Here is a 21973-nt window from a genome sequence, read left to right on the forward strand (position 1 = left end):
CATAACATTTGTCTTATCAGTATTAAGAAACAATTTGTTTACGATGATGATGACGATGATGATGACGATGATGAAGATGATAATGAGGAGGAGGAAGTAGAAGAGGGGGGAAGAGGAGGGTATAGGGTAGAGGAGGATGCCTGACGAGTAAGAGATGGATAAGGTATGATATAAATGTCGATGATAGTGGTCGTGCTGCGCTATTAATGGTTAATTATATGATTACTATCTTTAAATGGCAAACGTATTTCTTGTTCATTCAATACTTTTTAACAGACGTTTGTGATTCGGGTATCAAAATCTTACACAAAGACAGTAAATACAACCTGACGACGCCGTTATACCCTCGTACGTACCCAGACTACCTGGATTGCCAATGGGTCATTTCGGCATCAGACAACGGACACATCATAGTAACCTTTCTCGCCTTCGATACCGAATTTTATTACGATTTCATAAACATCGGTTCCGGACCCGTTGTCACAGGTAACAGTACGGAGCACCGATTTTCCGGGAGCGATGCTCCAAACAAAGTAAGCGTCGGTGGTTTCCAGATGTGGATTCAATTTACATCTGATAGAAGATACGCGGAACCTGGAGTGTTGATGGAAATCGAATGGAGTTTAGATCCAGGTTTGTCTCGAAAAACTTTTTTCATTATGAAACTTGATTTAAGATTTTACAGTACAAATGTTGATCAACCCCTGAGTAAAAACATAGTATCGACACAATGTGCTATTGCAGTAGAAATCCATACTCCCGCTATGGAAGACATGACCATATTCTCACACACAGGGAGTGTGAATTATGGCGGGCACAAAAGGAGAGGGTGTACTTTGGTTTAGGTAACCTTTTGAAATTGTATGCTTCTCAGCTGACAAAAGATTACCCAAATCAAATTACGCCCTCTCCTTTTGTGCCCGCCATATTAAAAAAAAGGTATATGGTCAGAAAGTGATGGTCAGAATTTAGTCGGCCATGACCGAGTACATTGTAGTACCCGCAAAACTGGTGTTGTGACTGCCCAATTGGGTGGATTAAAGCCGCTTTAAAATTGATGTTAATTTGTAGTGTGTTGTAAATGCAGTTTAAAATTTCCTCCAAGGTCGCATCATTTCACATTTTAGGTGGGATGGAGCCGACGGCGACCCAGCTATGGCTGCCATTGAGGTGTAGGAATGCGTGAAATTATGAATGGCCAAGTGGAACAATAAACGTGTAATATTATACGTGTAACCTTACACGTGTAAGATGGCATCTTACACGTGTACGCAGGCCCGTACGCAGGCCCGTACGCAGGATTTTTTTTTGGGGGGGTGCTGATTTTGAAAAAGTGGACTTTTTTTTCCCAAGGGGGTGCGATTTTGTGAAAAGTGGACTTTCTTCCCAAAATTTGGACCTTTTTGACCAAAAGAGCATAAAAAACATGATTTTTTGCTCGCTACGCTCGCAAGTTCTGACATTTTGGGACTTTTTGTACACTTTTGTAAATTTGGGGAGGTGCGGTCGCACCCCCGCACCCCCACTGCGTACGGGCCTGCGTGTACGATTGCATCTTATACGTGTAAGATCGCAACTTATATACGTCTTAGAATCTAGCGGGTTGCTTAAATTGACGAATCATATAAAGAACCCATATTTAAACCACAAACAACCAATCATCTTACGCGTATTCATCTTTGACCAATGAAATATCGCCAAAGCATTTCTAACACGCGTAAGAATGGCCTATTAGGGATGGACGGTATTCCAATTTGACTAGTACATACGACGAGCGTCGAATAATCTCAGTCACGATATCGATATGTACACGGTAGATTTCGCAAACGTGATCATTTTACTTTGACCTCTTGAAATAATTAATTGATATTTAGTACAAATTGACTCCAGATAACTGAGAAAAAGTAACCAGAAAGTGAGATAAATCGGGCTGTGAACATGACGGTCCAACAATCGGAACCATTCCTGACAGAGTTTCGACATACAATACAAGACATTGTCGAAACTCATACAAATGTAGCAAATGCCTTGTTTACGATGTTGGTGGCGAGCTCTATACTTATCCTAGGTACGTCGCCAATAATATCGCGTATCGTCCATCACAAAATTCAAAATCTTACACGTATAAGAAGTCGTGGATGTTACAAATCTAAAAACGTCTTTACATATTATTGATCGAAGTTTGCAACGCGTAAGATGATTAATGGTTGTTTGTGATTTCTTACACTGTGATTCGTCAACTAAAAGAATCCTCTTCATTTTTACACATGTAAGATGCAACCTTACACGTATAAGATGCAATCTTACACGTGTAACCTTACATGTTTGTCGTACACGTTTTTGGACCACTTGGCCATTCATATGAAATTGAAATTGGAAATTGGCCAAAATGTTAATTTTTAGATAATTTTCAAATTTCAAAATGTTTTTGGTGAAATTGGTCAAATAAAAAAAATAAAAAACTGTTCCTAAATATTTTTGTCTAGTTTTTAAAAATTAATAAAAAAAAATTGGCCCAAGAATTTCTTTGTTACGTTGACCGAAAAAAATTGGGGCAAAAAAACCCATTTTTGAAATTTTCTCAAAAAATGAGCATTTTGGTCCAAATTAAACCTCACAGATGAATTTATCAAGTCTTTACCATTCTAAAAATGTTTACTTTGACCAACAATTTAGCAGTTATGAGGCCCGAAAGTTTCCATAATTCCATGGTTAAGGGCCGCATCGTTAAGGGTCACGTCGTTTAATTTTCGGGGAGGGGGGAGGGGGGCATGGGAGTTTGGTCGGGCGAATTTTTCGTCTCACTAGCGGGAATAGTTTTTTTTTTAACTCTTATGCCCCTCTCCTCGGAAATCAAATGATGCGCCCCTAACATAATATAGCTTTGATTTGATAATTAATTTTACCCGTTTCTTATAGTTGTTTGTAGAGAGAATGAGTTTGGGTGTTTTTCAACGATGGCATGTCTTGACGCAAGCCTGAAATGTGACGGAGTCAGCCATTGTATGGATAATTCAGATGAAAATGATTGCGGTAAAATATTTCTTGTGATATTTGAGAGAGTACATTATTTTCTTACGCCAACGTTCACTCTTAAGCTGAATTTATACTTGATCACATTTCGTCACTCTGCTACGATAATTGCCTATGTCATTTTTTGTAATTTTGAGAATAAGTACGAAAAATGGTTTAAGTATGCATTAAACATATTTATTCACCAATCTCTGCACACGAACAAATGATAATGAGACAAATTAAAAGGGATAACTAGAAATAAATATGGGTGATTAGGGGGGCACACCACTAAATAATCGTCCTATTGAAATACACGTGAAAACACAAGAAAGTAAATTCGTTTTTCTACCCTTAGTTACGAAAATGAGAAAATGTCGTATGGATTTACTTAAAGTATAAAGTCTGAAATTTAATAAAAATTTATTTTTTGTGACCAAGCTAGTCGAACTTTTGAGCTACGGGTACTTGAACAGCGCCCTCACGAATTCCAGCAGACAATTTCACCTCCTTTACCAGTTTCGGCCTTGATATTATTCCGACAGCCTGTCACTAATTCACAATCGATTTGAAACATTTTTGAACAGATTTTTAATGTTGAGATCCTATATACATAATTTTGTGTCCATAAAAATAAGCACGATTTATCTAAAATTAGTACCCTCGAGAGACTGATAAATTTCGCCCAGGCACTATTTTTAACCGAAACTATACAGGGTTACACCAAATGCGGAAGAATGTAGTGGTGTGCCCCCATTACGTAACTGGTGCATGCTTGAACCATAACACGCATGCGCAGTTTGCACACTGCGCGCTGCGAATCAGTTTTGCATTATTTAGTATTAATTTAGCTTTATCATGTTTATAAGCGCTAACGAAATTCGAGCAAACAAGCAAGAACAGGAAACTTCATTTTACAATATAAGACAACGGGAATGGAGAAAAGGGGAATGGTTGTCTACCTGGTTATTCCCGAGTAAAGGTGTAATGAGATGTCATGAAGAATTTAGTCATTTATCTGGTGGTAAATTTGATATTTGACTTGTTCGAATATCATGATACTCGAACATTATATTCGAATTGGAAGAGTTTAATGCTTCCAATTTTAACCCATTTGAAGGACAAAATGATATTTGTTTTTATGCCGAAACGTGAATAATTTATTTTCATAGTCATGGCTGTAATAATGAATATTATTTTCTTATCAATATTGTTTGTTTCGTGTTTTTTTTTCTACAGACCTTTGTGGATATAGTGAAATCGAGATTACCACCGACCAAGCTATCAATATATCATCCCCGTTATACCCTGAGTTATATCCCAATTCCATGGATTGCACGTGGATTATAACAACAATCGACGGTTTCATTCGGATCGAATTTGAATTCTTTCGTGTTCAGAAAGGATATGACTATTTATATGTCGGTGAGGGCGATACAATCATACTAGAAATGTCAGGCACCGAGTCGGAAGTACCCAAATCAGTTATTGTACACCATTCAACAATGTGGCTGTCGTTTTTTTCCACGACGTCTTGGAATGATGAAGGATTTTTCGCGTATGTGAAGACTGTAGAAATGAACGGTTAGTAAGAGGTCAATCTCCTTATGAATTCCATTGACCTTGACCTATTTTGCTACGTAACTATGTAACAAAACACCCTAGATGGTGCAATTTTAAATGATTTTGCAAGAGGAATAATTTCAGATATTTTTGGTTACAATCGGTCAAACTTTGATCTTTGACCTTTTTGCTAATAACTCAAGAATCGTACGTCACGGGTATGTCAAACTATACTTTTTCTGAATACTTATGGCCAGAAGACTACTTTGGTGGGCATTAGCGTAGCCGGGGGGGGGGGCAGGGGGGAGACTTCCCCACCGGATAAACCTAAAATGGGGACGGAGAAGCGAAAAAATAGGGACGAGAAGAAGGGAGGAGAGAGAAAAGAAGGGGAAGGAGAGGGAAAAGAGAAGAGAAAGGGGAGGAGGGAGAAAGAGAAGGGAAAGGGGAAGGAGAGGGGAAATAAAAGGGGAAAGGGGAGGGAAAAGGGAAAGGGAGAAACAGGGCCGTCGCCATGGGGTGGGGGTGCAAGTGCGACACCCCCGATGACCCCTAAAAAACTGAAAAAGAGAGAGAAAGGAAGAGAGAACGGAGAGAGAAGTGGAAGAGAGAGTGAGGGGGGAGATGGAGGGAGGGGAGAGGTGGAAAAGAGGTAAGAGTATGAGGTGTGTCTGTCACATCATATGATGGAGAGGGGATAAAAACTACAATTATTTCGTAATATAGGCCCTACTTGGCCGGTATGCCTACAATGATGTTGGCCAGGCGCGTTGAGGTGATGTGGACAAATGATTTTTCAAGTTCGACAAAATATATATGTGCGCATCCCATCACCCCTCCGCACTGTGCCCTTCGTCAGCACCAATGGAGATTAGCTATGGGCAAGTCAGTCCCTCCCTTACTCAGTTGACAGAAATGGTGTGACAAATATACGATTTTCATCATCATTTTGGTCTATTTTAGACCCAAAATTAAACCCATTTTGGCCCATTTAGTATTAAATTGCCGCTCGCTACGCGCGCATTTATCTCGGTAAAGTAATTATCTGAAAAGATCTGCGACGAGACGTCCCCTTGGAAAGTTGTAAAAGGCCTATGCGTCTTCCTTTGGTACGATTTTAGAACATTTGGTTAATTTGAGCATTGATGAAATTGCAATTTTATCGCGCTCTTTGCGCGTTGGTCCCGGTAATGTTCTTTTAGTAGCGGATGAGTGGGACGATTTGGAAATTTTCCCCCTAGCTCGGTGACTTCGGTACACCCCGCTTGAATTTTAGCATTGAAATAGCGCTTTTTCCGGTAAAGGAATTCTTGGGACAGCTTGGCAAACACTTGGGTGACAGTTGTGCCTTCTATCCGAAAAGCCACGGGTGCATGATAATCATGTTGTCTTGCCCAGTGGCCAGTAAAAGGTAAATATGGCCATATGCCAGCAAAATCTATTTCTCGACCCACCCACCCCCACTCCACACCCCTACCCCTGAGAAATTGGTCTAGCGACGGCCGTGGAAAGGAAAGGAGAGAGAAGAAAAAGGGGAAGGAGGGTGAGAAATAGGGACGAAACTCACGTTTGCCACCCCGAACTGACTTTGCTGGCTACACGCCCGCTGGTGGGGTTAAAAAACCAAGATTCGTGCAATTTTTGAAATTTGACCCCATGTAACCTTTGCATAGGCCAACCATTTATAACACGCCATGTCACTTCAAAGGGCCTGGCTCCTAAGGTAATACATTCTGTAATGCTAAGGCCTGCAAAAGCTCACCAAATAAATGCAATATCATATAAGATGTCGGTTCTTCTGTCCTTTTTGGTACAACGTTCGATATCGACATATTCTTAATACGGGGATATTTATAATAGGATACATCGCTACCATAGTATATTCTTCATCTTAAAAAGTTCTTCGCAATATTTTAGCTAAATTGAAAAAAAAATGTACATAATTTTTGTATTTTGCCAAGCAGCTACTTGTAGTCAGGGCGAATTTACTTGCAACCTCGAGGGGGCGCTTTTCTGTCTTCTTGATGAGAGTAAATGTGATGGACGTGCTATTTGCCCAGACCAAGCGGATGAAAAAAACTGCGGTATAGTTACAATTATTAATATTATTATTATTATTGTTGTTGTTGTTGTTGTTGTTGTTGTTGTTGTTGTTGTTGTTAATATATTGTTGTTATATTAATTTATCTACCTTCATGTCCTGAGACATTTGGGTATTCGAGTTTAAATCCATATACACCCCCATATTGAAGACATGACCATAATCTCTCACACAATGAATGGGTGTAGTTTTCAAATGGATTAAAACATTCAGGTACGTAACCCCATTTGAAATTCACACTCGCTGTGTGGAAGATTAAGGTTATGGCTTCCATAGGGGTGTATGGATTTCAACTGGAATAGCCCCGTTTTGAGGGCACAAAGAATAATTGTTCAAAATGGTTCGATGAGTTCATTTTAAAAAATTACCAATTAATCAACAGGTACATGTGGCGCCAGAAACATATTCATAGAATATGGTGATGTGAAAAATTTGACGTCTGCAAATTACCCTGGCAACTACCTCACCGATCTTCTCTGCTCGTATCTTGTGGAGAGCGTAGAAGGTACTCCAATAGTAATTGATATCATGGACTTCGACTTGGAAAGAAATTATGACTTTCTTATCATTGGTGATGGTGAAGACCCATCAGACGCCGAGTCCACTATTGCTACACTTACTGGGATGGTCAAAATACGCCGTATTGTTTCTTTGGAGCACCAAATTTGGATCAAATTCGTCAGCGATAGAACGGGAACCAGGCGTGGGTTTGACATCCATTTACGTGATTGGAACACAGCAGGTTTGACATCTTACATAAGTTTGTTTAGCTTTTCCTTTTCAATAATAGGGACGGATAGTTTATGCTTCAGGTCAGAGTCGAAGAAGAGTTAATTAGAGAAGTTGTGATTCCCATAGGCCGTCACCGTACGCTTGTTTAACTATTCAAAATCACCCTGACGGAGCGAGGTTGCTAATTTGACCAGTATTGAATATTCTGCACGTACGAATTGAACGCGCGGACAACGCAGAAAATTCACAGAATTTGTCCGTTTTAAAATAAAGACAGTGATATTGAACATACGAAGAAAAGTCTAATTATTAATATGATCTACCAAATTTTGGTTTGTAAGAAATCATTATATCAAAGCAACAGCGTGGTGTGAAATGTGTGTGAGATTGACCGTTTAAAGAAAGAGGTTGTGATTTGCATCTTTGAAACAAACTTCCACGTGTTACGCCCAAAAGACGTTGAAATTGACAGCAGCCCTACCGTAGAGCCTTTTTTTTTTATAAACACGCTATATTCCGAGAATCTATAGAACCTAGTGACCGATCCACCAGATAAAGAAAACAGGAAGAGGAAAAGAAGGCGGAAAAGGAAGGATAAATATGAGGAGAAGAGTACGGAGAAGAAGACGAAGGAAACAAAGACGACGACGAATAAAATGCCCGAATAGATGTTGTCAAGATTTCTACGTTAGTTACGCTTACGAATATGATTCTGGGCGGGGTAAGATATCTTTTCTGGGGTTTGAGTTGAAAAATTGAGCCAATACTAAGTTTTAATACTGCTTCTTGATAAACATGGGGAAAAGCGCCCTTATGGTCTGAACCCTTTTGAATAGTTTACGCAGACGGGAGCTTTTTCCACGCGAGCGAAGCAGGTTTCTAAACCAGTCTGTCAGATTTTAATTTTCTTAATTTTCTTTAAAATTCGGCCACCATTTGGGGTAAATTTTACAGGATATTTTACCTCTATTACACCAAATCTATATGAAAAAAAAACTGGAGAAATCGTTGAAATGTAAACAAGAGATGGAAAAAAAACCCGAAAACGATTTTGACTGTGATTACATCCCGTAACGGACCGGTCGTTCTTGGTGTTTGCCAAATAAGAGCGACTTTAACAATAGGAAATGTCCTTTGCAACCAGCAGGCTGTATAACGCCCGAAAGACGTTGACATTGACAGTAGCCCTACTGTAGGTTCTCGGGGTATTTTCTATACCCCGAGAACCGATAAAACCTAGTGACCGCTCCCCCGGGGACCGCTCCACCAGAAAAAGAAAAGAACAGGAAGAGGAAAAAAGAAGGAGGAGAAGGAAGGAGGATATGAGGAAATATGAGGAGAAGAGAACGGAGAAGAAGACGTAAGAAGACAATGCCCGAATAGGTGTTGTCGAGATCAGTTCTGCGTTAGTTACGCTTGATACTGATCAATATTAAATGGTTTCGTTCTTAGCTGCCTCATGCAATCAAACGACCCAACTGATTCGCCAGTGATATTAGCTGTGGCTACATCACATTAAGGCACCACGTTTAATTTGGTCCTATAGAACTATCTGTGCCCGGTTAGCATAATAATGAAGAGTTGCATAGTGTTATTGTTTTTCATTTAAATAAAAAACAAATGCACTGTTCAAATATTCAGGGTACGGTACCTCATCGGTATCTCTTCGGGCATCGATAGCGCTATAGGACCAAAAACAATGTTGTACCTAAGTGAACGTTATTTATTCCATTCGCAGAAATTTGCCACCCAAACGATATTGACTGTGGAAATAGAGTATGTGTCAGCGTCGAAGCCCGTTGCAATGGTTTTAATGACTGTGTGAACTCGGCTGAAGAGAGTCAATGTGGTGAGTAAAATACGTACACCCGAATTATTCGATATTCAGACCAAAACATTCCATTTTGAAAATTCTAATTATGCATAATTACTTAATTAATGAAGATAAATGAGGAAGCATCCAGGACAGGATGTGAAACGTCGCCAGTCAATAATAGTAAGTCCAGTTGACTAGATTTTAATTATCAATTTTGATACAAGCATGGACGTCAACGTAATATTTTGTTCAGTCTTTCCTTGGTATGAATACGGAGGTTAGGTTTTAGGTTATTTTGAACATCTTCGGCAATACGGAATCTTTCATTGATTTGAGGTTGTCGGGATTTTAGAGTCCATACCAATCAAGATGTCCCCGCTGATGATCTACAAAGGAGAGTGACGATTAGCAAACCATGCCTATTATTCTCGGTACTTCGCTGGAAAAAATTTCACCAATAAAGAAGAAAATCACGTTACAACAAAATATATGTATACATTAACATATTTTCGATTAGCAATGATCTCCTTCACTTGTGTACTTGCGTAATATTTGTTTGTGTGTATTGTATACCTCGACTGCCAACATTAGACCCAGTTTTAACCACCGTTATCAGTGGGAGCTGGTAGCCTAATGGATAAGGCGTCCGTCTAGAGATCGGAAGGTCGTCGGTTCGCAGGGGCGTAGGCAGCTTTCTTGATCAGGAGGGGCAAAATAAAATTTCGGGGGCACAGACGAAAAAAATTGCAGTTGCATCATACAATACATTTTTAGAGAGGAATATTGGGACGATTTGCGCATGTTGCGCGCAAATTTTTTTTTGTATTTTGCACTATTTTCGCACATGATTGGGGTGAAAAGGGCTTTATTGTGACAATAGAGAGATTGCGAAATTTACGTGAAACGTGACACGGGAACGCGAACGGCAAGCTATATTAGTCGAAAATCGGTTATTATGCCCTCTAGAGGGTGAAATCTATTGTGAATTGGTCAATCGTGGAATTACCGTAAGGCGATTACGTTGCGGTTGGTAGCAAAAAATGACGTTCCAAAATGACAAAAAAACGCATTATAAAATGCAGAAAAATGTGATGTTTATCATGTTATGAAACGAATCAAAGTATCCTAATAGAACAAGTAGAGTCCGACATGTAATAAAATCCATTTTGGGGGTTAAAATTTGATCTCGTATAGACAAGAAGAAGTGAACAAATTTCGATTTTTTTCGACGCGAATTCGAACGGGCAGATTGCCTATTCATTTGTGTGTGGAAAATGCCGTCCAAAAATCAGCTTGCGAAGAGGCGTTTTAGGCAAGATTGTGTCATGTTACGGCATAAATGCGGTATAATTGTCTGTTTGGGACGGGGAACTTGCTTTTTCGTTGTGCATTAAACAGCTGTCAAAGTGTTTTGCTTATGGATACTATTCAGCAAACTCCAAAATGTTTTTAAAACATGATAATGCATGTGTTTTTGGTTTTAGTTAAAACGTTTTGATAACATATCGATGTATGTTTATATAAAAATCATGAAAACTCGTGTTATACTGAAAAATAATACAACAACATTTTAAGCCAAAATTCGAAATGCTATAGTAAAATATCATTTGGCAAACATATTTAAGTGTTGTGTTAGAACGTTTATCAGCAAGTTTAGAATAAAGGTTTTTTTGAATGTTATTAAAACTTTTAATGCCCTTGACCCTCACATAACCTTTAAGCCGACATTTAACGTTTTCTGTAATATATTTGTGTTTGCTGGGTAGTAATCGAACTAGGCATATTAGATTATCTATTTTCATTTTGCTTTAGAAAGTAAACAGGGTATTATTTATGATAATGGAGTTTGTTTCTTGTTATTCGAATAATATACACCAAGACTTCCTAGGCATCCAACACCAAACTCTGTGTAGAATATTTAGACAAATAGCATACACGTGTGAACATAGGCCTATACTCATTTTACAATTCAGTATCGAAGTTACGTAATGTTACTATGCCAACGGGATCACGCGCCAGAGTAATGAACTACGATCGAAACAATCACCACACAAAGTATATGGTACTCGAAGGATATCAAAATAGCGTGATCCGGTAACCAAGAGAATTACGTAACCACTTCGATGCTGAATACGCTGGCGAAGTTACGTAATAAATCGGATTAACTACCATAGCAATATGTGAAAACAATTTTGACCATATCGCGCTGCACTACAAGCAGGTTGAACTAATCACCTGTGTATGTCTGCAATCATAGATTGAATACAATACTGGTCTTTTCAAAGATACTAATCTTACAGGTGCAAGTGATCAGCATGATATGGTTCAATGCAGAGGTACCGAGTGAACGTGTCAGTGCAGCGCGGTATATTCAAAAATTGTTTTCACCTATTGCTATGGTAGTTAATCCGATTATTACGTAACTTCGCCAGCGTATAGCCCGCAAAACTCAAATATCGCTAATCTGGACTGAATGCTTAGAGCATTATAGATACAGCCAGTCGTATTTGCATATCAATACCGAGGAAAGTAGTTCGATGAAAGAAGATAATCTTCTCTGGTTCGATGCACCCAAGGTGAATCAATGGGTGCTTCCTATTACCTTGAGATTATTTGTCTCAGCATAGCGCCATCATGATTGCAATTGCGTTTACACGTAGTCTTGGTTCAGACTCTATGCGGCTATCACGAACATACTAGGAACGACGAGCGTTAGGACCGACACAAACTGGCTGTGTAGGAGGCTAGTTTGGATGTGAACGGGACTATGACATAAAATGCAGAAATCCGTAACCCGTATGGCGTTTGCAGTGAACGCCTCTCCGCAATCTCTCTAATGTGCGCGCGCAGCCCGCAAAATTGTTATATTTTACAATATTTAGGCCATGATCGGGGTGAATTTTGGTGGAAAAGGGCGCTCCTTGCCCCTTTTCTTTTCCTTTGCCCTCCAGATTTTCTCATTCATTTTTTGTCAGAGGGGCACTTTTTCTTTCATTTTTTGTCGGGGGGGGCACTCTGCCGCCCTTGCCACCCCACTGGCTACGCTACTGTCGGTTCGATTCCCATGCCGGCACATTGTTGCTTTTGTTCAAGTTGGGTTGTGTGCCGGTCGGGATTTGTGTCTATCTGTTGTAATTGTAACACTTTGGGTTGGTAAACTGTTCTTTCATTCATATTTTCTTAAACAGAAAACATCCATTGTCCAGATTCCTATAAGTGTGACGTTTCCAATGATTTGTCTGAAGCCCTGAAATGTGTTGCCATGGAAACCGTGTGTGATGGTAACCGTGATTGTCCAATGGGAGACGACGAGACTGAATGTGGTAAAATAAGACTAAATACCATTTACGCAAAATAATGTAAATGATTTACTATATACTTCATATTTGAATACTTTTGATATCCAAGGTGGGCAAGCCCTATATTGTTATTGAAAAATATTAATTCTGATTTTCGTTTGAAAAAAAAAGCACAATAAAATGAAACATGTGTAGGTTTGGTCAAAGGATTATCATATTTTTCAGATTTTGGAAAAAAAGGTTTGCACTCTTTTTAAGGTCAGTCGGGTATACACAGCAAACAAACATAAATAAGAGGTACAAAGAACCACTGAACCAATATAGGGCTTGTTTGTACTCATTTTAATGCATTTTACATGCTGATTCCAAAAATGGTCATTCAAATGTACGATTCTGAAATTTGTGAAATTCTAGAACATAATTATTTTTCATGCCAAACGCGAAGGATGCGTACATTTGTGTTGGTCTTTGTTCTTCCAGATATAAAACGCTGCCCATTAAATTGTCGCTGTAAGTACAGCACTCCAGGAACAAGTGATAAAGATCCAATACCAGTCTTTCAAGTCAACTGCCAAAGCGACTGGACTGATGAAACTATCAGTAATCTCGCAAGAACAACACATACCTTGTGAGTAAATAAATATTTTATCCGCGGCTGGGTTCTGCGCGAAGCGCGTGAAGCTTTACCATGCATGTTAACGGTACGATAGGCACTAAGACATGTTTTTTCTAAGAGAATTACTTCAGAGACTCATCAGTTAACCTGTGAAACCTGGGAAAACTGACATCATCATAGACTACCGTTATCACTCGATAATGCGATCAAGCAAAATCAGTCGGAGCTCGGGAATATTCATTTTTTAGATATAGCCAAGCAAAGGAAATATTTCCTTTTGTTTCCTCTTGTTTTGGAAACTCTCTAATTGCTTACATCTTTTGAACTGGTTGTTCAATTTCAATGGGGTTTTCTGCAAAATGCAGCTTTGTAAATGCTTTTAACTATGCCATAAGAAACTGAAAATTTAATATTTCCGAGTTCCGACTGACTTTGCTTGATCGCATCACATATATGCCTTCTATCGAGTGCTTTTGAAAACATGCAAACATGAAGAGCGCCATCCATAAAAGTGTAAAGGGTTTTGAGCAAATCATCGATACACATAATGTTATATATGAACAAGTAAACCTGCAATTTTGTGTCTCAACCCCATTAGCTCAGTTGGTAGTCTGGACGGGGTCTGCATAAACCACACGGGCTAAGTATTAATTGGGGTGTGTCGTGAGATGATGTAAAATAATTGTTTGCTATATGATAGAAAATGTGCTTTCCATGAGTTTACATTATAGTGCTAATAATGTATTAATGCCCAATGGCGGATTTAAGGAGGCTGAATTTGAGCTTTATGGGGGACACAATTTCTGACTTAATGCAACATTTTCTGTTATTATCAAATTAATTTGACTTTGAGGTGATATTTTCTAAACTTCGCCAGCAATTGGCAGCTGAAATGCACTTGTAGGCTAATGCACTTCATTATGACCACCGTTATGTAAACTCATACAAATTATTTGCAGACCCCTTTCAGACTAGTCTTGCCACTTCGTGAAGAAATATTCCAATAATGTCAAATCTATATTAGGAGCTGTGCAGTATTATGAGCCCGAGGGGTAAAATTTTCAAATGACGCGCCAAAAATATTTGCCCCCCCCCGGCACATACCAAATTGTTTTGAACGTTTCTGTAGTACCCAGGGCTCATAATTACTTCACAGCCCCTAAATGTTATTATTATCATGTTGTTTTTTAGAACATTGTCGGGAAGTCAGTACAACACACTCTCTCCAGGAATGTTCAAAGGATTAGCTGGACTTCAAACATTGTAATTACGAACGATAATTATACTAATAAACGATTAAAAAACATTTTGATATTAATTTTATTCAACAAAATATCGAAACTCTAGTGGCGAATTATAACAAAAAAAATTGACTCTGAATGCCAAAACGTTCCTTAATTTTCCTTTTTATGTCAGGTCACTTGCAGGAAATAGCATTAATGAGATTCGAACCCGGACATTCGACGGATTACTGAACCTGACGTGGCTGTAAGTGTATTATATTCAGTATTCACAAATCTTTGTCATAGTAAAGCAATGCATGGTCAGGAATAACGGTCTTGGGGATACACATCAACAGATCAAGTAAACATTTGACGCAAAACGGTTTCGTTATAATTAGTACATTGTAGTTCTATCATGTGATAATAAACAAGGGATATTGGGAAATCTGTCATCTTTCAATCGAAACTTTGCTACAGATGATTCGCTTTCTTGATGAAGGAAATTTAGTTTAAGACAACGGAAAAAATCCTCTGTTCTATGCGCCCAACCGAACCAGATCTTGCTTTTTTCAGCTACCTTTGACTATATCTATAAATACGTATTTATAAATACCTGCACGTGACCCATGGGCAAAACTAGCAAGCGCGACCAAATCCTCATGCCATTGCACACTATACAGAAAATCAAAGGAACTCCTTAGATGATATCACCAAATTTAAATATTAAATCAATGGCAAAATTATTATACATGTGGGGGGAGGGGGATCCCGAATTTGTAATATGTTATCACAAATGACATTTTGAAAGACCAGCCGCTGTGTCGAAGGCCACTTCCAGAATTCCGGTCTACAGGTTGTTATGGCAGCGCGGCGGTTGTCACGTGCGTATTTATTAATACGTATTTATAAATATAGTCGAAGCTTACTGTTTTTAGCTGTATGGAATTAAAACAGCCGTTTGGCTAATGTGGATTAATTTTGACTAAATTTTATTTCTTTTAATCCAAAATAGGCATATGTTTACAAAAGAGAATCAGATTGTTTTCTTCAGATTTTTAAAGCTGTTTTAGGGTCATTTAGCCTCTTCCAGAAAAAAAATCCCTACCGACCGGACCGACCCTACTTGGCAAGTCCGACCGCCCATAGACCCTAGAGAGGAACAGTCTATGGACCGCCCGTAGAACAGAGGTTTTTTGTCGTCGCATAATGAATGAAATTTAGACACAGACAATATTGGTTACATACCAGTAATAGGCCTGGGTGACACATGGAAATACAAAGAGTAACTATTTGTTTGCATGTCATTTGAAAAGATTGCATTAAAATCGCTGAAATTGATCAAGTTATATAGCCAAAAAAGTACTTTGTAGGGTTTGATGCTTCAAAATGGTATATTTTCTCTCATTATATGACATTTTTGATGTAATATTACCACAATTCATACGCACGGCTTCAGTTTTTAGTAAATATTCGCCCTACCATATTGTAACTTTCAGCTTCGAGGGCGCACTGCCATTTTAAGGTGTTTACGGTTCAGTGCGTTAAAACAAGAAAAGTCTCAGGTCAACCTATGTTGAGTTTTTGATCATTTGGCATCTAAATCATATAGTTTCACCTGATATTAGTGGCATTTAACTGTGAGAGTTCTGAATATGAGAAAATTCCTCCCGGAATTAGCCATTTTCCCATTGAAACCCGTGTAATACATAATTAGTGGTATTTAACCTATATGACGTTTGGTTTTTCACTCCGTCATTGCTATTATGTTTTTAAAATAATAGTTAACACTTTTACCTCTTTTCAGCGATTTGTCCAAGAACAATATTACGACTTTGGAAAATCGTGTGTTTGAAGAACTGGCGATGCTGGAAACTTTGTGAGTTTACCAGAATAATTACCAAACGAACTAGAGGACTGAGAACAATGGAGAAGAGTCTTACGTTTTGCTGGACTAAACAAATTTGATACCTGCAACGAAGTAACATAATACACTCAGTTCGGTTCAGTTCAGTTTTATTTCATAAAATTCTATCCATACAAATGATTACAATATAAAAAAGATTTTACAAACGAGAGAGAAATAATAAGGGAGCGATCGTTATTTACGACAGGGGAATGGGCATTTTGAGGGGGGAACCCGATTTTTTTGGGATCTTGAGGGGGAACGCGAAATGTTTTGTTGAACCAGTAGGGGGGATTGTTAAGTTTTTTAAATGGAGAAATTAGGGAAAACAAGGGGGGAATCCGAAAATTTTGAGCGGACGCGAGGGGGGAACGCGATTTTTTTGTCGATATTTTTTCCAAAACGTTCATTCCTCCCTCCCCCTCCCCCGCCGTAAATAAAGATCGGTCCCTAATAATAACTAAAGACTGGAACAATAGAAACAGACAGACAAACGGGTCCAATTTGATGTGGAACATACTGATTTAATTTTATGCAAGTAGATCCTGAATAATGCGAAAAACAACAACAACTGCAGGTGTAGGCTAATCAGAGTTGTACATATGTGACCATCCAGCACAACTGAGCCCTGAAGTCGCCAATCATCATTTTTGAGATATTCAACCAAAATATTCTGATTGAAATAAGCTTTAAAATGATGTATATCATGTCTATAGTACTTGACATTTAAGTAGTGAAAAATCAAGAAAACAGTCAATAAATCCTTTGTTTCCTATTGTTTATTGTTAAGTTCAATGGAGCATATCTCAATAGTGGCACTGGCGACATCCGGGCTCAGTTGTGGAGGATGGTCACATATGTGCTGATGAGCATTTTTAGAGATGGATTTGAAAGATGGTACCGAACTACAAGATTTGATAGACTGGGGAAGTGAGTTCCAATATTAGGGCTCCTTGAATATTAATTATATTATCAGCTAATTTGGTGTTGGACATTTTAACGTGGAAATCATTGGCTTGCCTAGTATGGTGATGGTAAATTCTTTTGTTAGTTCTAAAAAAGTCATTAATGGACAAATCTTTTCGGAGGAGATTGGTGTGTTATTGGAACATTTTAATTTTAATTTTAAAAAGCCTTAATGTACGATCTTTTTAAAATTTTGGATTTTTCCATTTTCTTCCAAAATGATAATATGCAATCATTAAGAAAGTTCCCAATACATTTGGACGCGAAAAACATTGGGAATTTACAAAGAAACAACATTACTTAAACTTCATCTCTATCACTCGAAATATCTCGCACTTTTTGGATTTGGACGGCGAGTGCGGCCTCAGAGTTATTGCAGCCAGTTTGGTTACGCTCCCTCTACATGTGGAGCGACTGCGTTCCGACATATTATCATAATCTGAAAATTACGATAATATGATAATTTGACAGTTTGCTCATAGATTTAAGTTGGAAAATGTGTAAGTATTACAAATATGCAAAAAAATCGGTTTTGAAAGAAAATAAAGGTATATTCTGAAAAAAGATCGTACATTAAGGCTGTAATGTTCCGAGTTGATGGAGATAAATATCTTGCACCTTGAGAGTATTGAGATGTTTAAAAAGCTGGTCTGTATGGGCAAGCCAAAGGTAGTTGGTGCATATCCGAATAATTCACTTATCAGCATAGATAACATCTTGCGTGCAAAATATCGCCGTGCAAAATTTCATTCGAATCACTTTCGAATAAAGTTTGGGGGAATTATAATACCAATATGATAGCTGATTTTGCATAGAAAAATATAACACATTATGCACGTTATAAGAGTCATGATGCGGTGCAGTCAATGAAAATCGAGCAAATATTTCACTTAAAATCCCATTGACTTCACATGCAAATTTTCCAAGTCTTGTAGAACCTTCTAAACTTCATTGAAAACTAGTAACATTTTGCATAGGGTGTTTTTAATTCACTAAAATTAACCAAATGAGAGGATGGTACGTTAAAAAAAAAATCAAAACTTTATTTTTCTAAGAAACAGCCTGCTCTCCACTAATGACGAAAAACCCGGATTTCACTCACAATCTTGGAAAAAAGTACTTGGAACGCTTACACACTCTGCCGTAAATTCCGTATGATCATGGAAATGACGTATATTGTGTTTGGGAACAAACATGACATCTACTACAATGATTTACCCCCTCCCCATCAACCAATGTTGGACACATTGGGAAACTCCTGAAGACGTTGGCATTTCTCAACATTGCATGGGGGAAAGGGGGTGACAGTTTTCCGTTATTTACACGCAAGCGTTCCAAGACTTATTTCCAAGATTGCAGCTTTCATGTATATTGCATGTAAATAATCTTTCTGACCATTTTGACATTTTGCTTAGATTCATGAACGACATGCCGCTGACGAGAATTCTATCACACGCTTTTGTCGGTTTGAAGCAGCTTAAAACACTGTAAGTCGGTTATATGGTAATACATAGAACATACTGATTGCATTAGCGCCAATCCGGCTTGAAATGTGTGGGGACATTCGGCCTGAATTGTCAAAAAGTGGCTAAAATAACATAAAATGGGTCATTTTCCGAAAGGTAGGGGCCCAGCGGGATTGACGTCCATGAATGATTGTATATAGTATATGTGACCGTACGCCACGAATGAGCCGTAAAGTCGGCAAATTGTATTCTGAGTTACAGTGCAAAATGTGCATAAAGGTTCTATTCATAAGCATCTCAAGTTGATGCTACATGTATCTTATTGTCAGTCAATCACCTTTTAAACCAATCGCTAATCCTATTGCTAAATGGGATAATAAGCTTGTACCTATGTATAGAATTCTTAAATAGCTCTAGTCTTTGTTTGCATTGGCTAAATCCTGTTCAAGCGGTGGGATACAAAGTTTAGGTAGGCATTAACAATGAGGGGACATTCCTGGACCTCGTTGACGTGGGGATGATTTTCAGTGACCGCTAATTCGCCGTCGAAGTGACGTAATAATCGAATTAACTACCATACCAATAGATGCATACAATTTTTGAATAGATCGACCTGCACGCGGTACTTATCAGACTTGTAGTCGAGTCACTGAAAGTCGAGTCCGAGTCGAGTCGAGTCATTGAGCCCTCGAGAGTCGAGTCGAGTCATGAAGCCTTCGAGTCCGAGTCGAGTCGAGTCAGGCCATTCTGTCGAGTCGAGTCGAGTCGAGTCGGATATATTTTGTCGAGTCATTTCGAGTCACTTCACGTTTTATATGCTCATGATACCAGCTGTCAACTTGATAGCCCAATTTGCATGAATTTGTACTTTTTTGAAATTAAAATCCCAGTGAGAGTACATAATATTAATTTATGAATCTATGTGCTCCATCCAGTGCATTGTGGAAATCAGTAATCAGTCAAACTTGTAGTATTGCCATTAGGACCCGCCATGAGTATGGGTACGGGTGCGTGTCCCGGACCACGAGTACTTGTACGGGTACGGGTCCCAGGCCATGGGTACGGATTTCAGGTCATGGGTAAGGGTATGGGTACGGATCCCTAGCCATGAGTATTCAGTACGGTGCCATTCCAAAATAGGGTGTGAGTACGGGTACGGAGCCATGAGTATACGGGTACGAGTATGGGTACGGAAATTGGGACTCGAGTACGGGTACTGGTCCAGTAGTGGTATGGAAATTGGGACTTCAAGTACTTGTATGGGTCCTATTATGGGTATGGGTATAAACAAATTAATTAATCAAGTACAAAAAGAGATCAAATATTGGTGGTCATAGTGAATCTAGCCTAAAGGTGGCATATTTTGGGATGCAAGTGAAAACAAGATATTCCTGAAAAAAATTGGTGTCAGTTCCAATTTACAATGTAATTATTATTTGAATGTAATGTTAAAGATGGAATTGCATGAGAAGTTTTGCACTGCAGCACTGACAGGAACATTTAGTCGTAGTTCATTTATCATTAAATAATTATACACTTACATACGTGTTTTCGCGCAGCGTCAGCCTTCTATTCTAGCTAAAAACATTTTTAAAAATAAAAAATATGCAAATGAGGTAGCTAATTTGCAAATTTTGCGACAAAAATCACATGGGATCTTAAGACTGCCCCTTACCACCATCCCACCAAGTTAAATCTCTATACGCCCCACCAGTTCCAAAAAATGGCAAAAAGCCTTTTAAAAATAAACAAATATGCAAATGAGGTGGCTAATTTTAATATTTTGCGACAAAACTCACGTGGGATCTTAAGACTGCCCCTTTACCACCACCATACCAAGTTACATCTATATACCCCCTACCAGTTCCGAAAAATGGCAAAAAGCGTTTTTAAAAATAGAAAAAAAAGGGAAATGAGGTGGCTGATTTGCATATTTTGTGACAAAAATAGCATCTGATCTTAAGACTGCTCTTAACCATCACCCCACCAAATTACATTTCTATATAGTTCCGAAAAATGGCCAAAAGCAATTCGACAAATAAAAAAATAGGCAAAAGTGGTGACTAATTTGCATATCTTGCGACAAAAATTTGCTTACCACAACCTCATCAAGTTACATCCCTACACGCCTCACCAGTTCTTCGAAATGGCAAAAAAAAACACCAAAAAACAATTTTTAAGTTAAATATGCAAATTAGCTACCTAATTTGCATATTTTCGCAAAAAATGCATCAAGTCTTAGGGCAGCCACTTACCACCACCCTACCAAGTTACACCCAGATACACCTCACCAGCTCCGAGAAACTAACCTGGAAGCCAAAGGCATTTAAAAACAAAGTTCACACAATACAAATGTATAAGACCCCATTATAGCATAAGGCAATTTCTAAGTCATTTTAAATGATTTTAAATGTGACGTATAAAATTTGTCTATAGCACAGGGAGATATAAAATGTAGGGATTTGGGTACTTTTTGTTCAATTTTCACAGAAATTGAAGGATTTTGACCTATGTTTTGTTTGTCTGTTTACCCCTGGGTCGCTGAAACAAAGAATTATATTAATTAAATCACCTAATTTATAATTAATAAAGGACAAAGAAAGATAAAAGCAAAAGTATGCTTCATTTAGTTAAAACAATAGTAACATCCCTGTTGTGTACAAAAATATAACTCTATACGACAATGCTAATCAGGATCAATTCATGGACTAAGTGCACAGGGAAATGTTGAGTATGGAAATTAAATGGAACAGCCAAAATGCCAATGGGTATGTAATTTAACTAGAACAGCCTTAAATTGATATCGATATTACTATTGACGTCACAGATTCGATTTGTCACGTGATCGTCAAACCTGTACTAAAGGTGTCAGTTCTGCAGGAACTGACACAAAAATATGTCTATGTACAGTATGGACAGCCAGACTGTGCAATACTAATTTCAACATATATTTAGCAATGATGTAGCTTTCGAGTCTTATTATGCACATCTGGATAATTATATCCATGTTGTATTAATATTTTAAAATTCATATACATCCCAAATTTCTGTATAGGCCTATGATAAGAACCTCTCTATTCATTTGACTCAGATGCACAAGCCCAAGCCTGGGCACAAGAAGTACACGTGGCTGGTGGAACCAGTCAGTCACATTGCAATGTAGTTCTTCATGTGTGCAGCATGTAGAGGAGTGTATTTGGATGGGGAATAATCAAAATGATTAATAAAAGCTATAATAATGATATTTTAACATGATAACTTGAAATTCACCACAAA

The 21973-nt window shown here is 38.3% G+C and overlaps 1 protein-coding gene across 1 annotated transcript in view; it reads left to right on the forward strand.

The window, feature by feature from the left end:
• The first annotated feature begins 1938 nt into the window (after positions 1–1938).
• The window catches only part of LOC140144289 (uncharacterized), a 24828-nt gene continuing 4793 nt past the window's right edge, over positions 1939–21973 (forward strand). Inside the window, 12 exon segments of the mRNA XM_072166111.1 lie at positions 1939–2068; positions 2920–3033; positions 4252–4596; positions 6540–6659; positions 7059–7418; positions 9147–9257; positions 12413–12547; positions 13004–13151; positions 14331–14402; positions 14556–14627; positions 16167–16238; positions 18647–18718. Coding sequence (XP_072022212.1) covers positions 1939–2068; positions 2920–3033; positions 4252–4596; positions 6540–6659; positions 7059–7418; positions 9147–9257; positions 12413–12547; positions 13004–13151; positions 14331–14402; positions 14556–14627; positions 16167–16238; positions 18647–18718 — 1751 coding nt within the window.

The sequence above is a fragment of the Amphiura filiformis genome, chromosome 2 (assembly GCF_039555335.1).
Source record: "Amphiura filiformis chromosome 2, Afil_fr2py, whole genome shotgun sequence".
NCBI lineage: Eukaryota > Metazoa > Echinodermata > Ophiuroidea > Amphilepidida > Amphiuridae > Amphiura > Amphiura filiformis.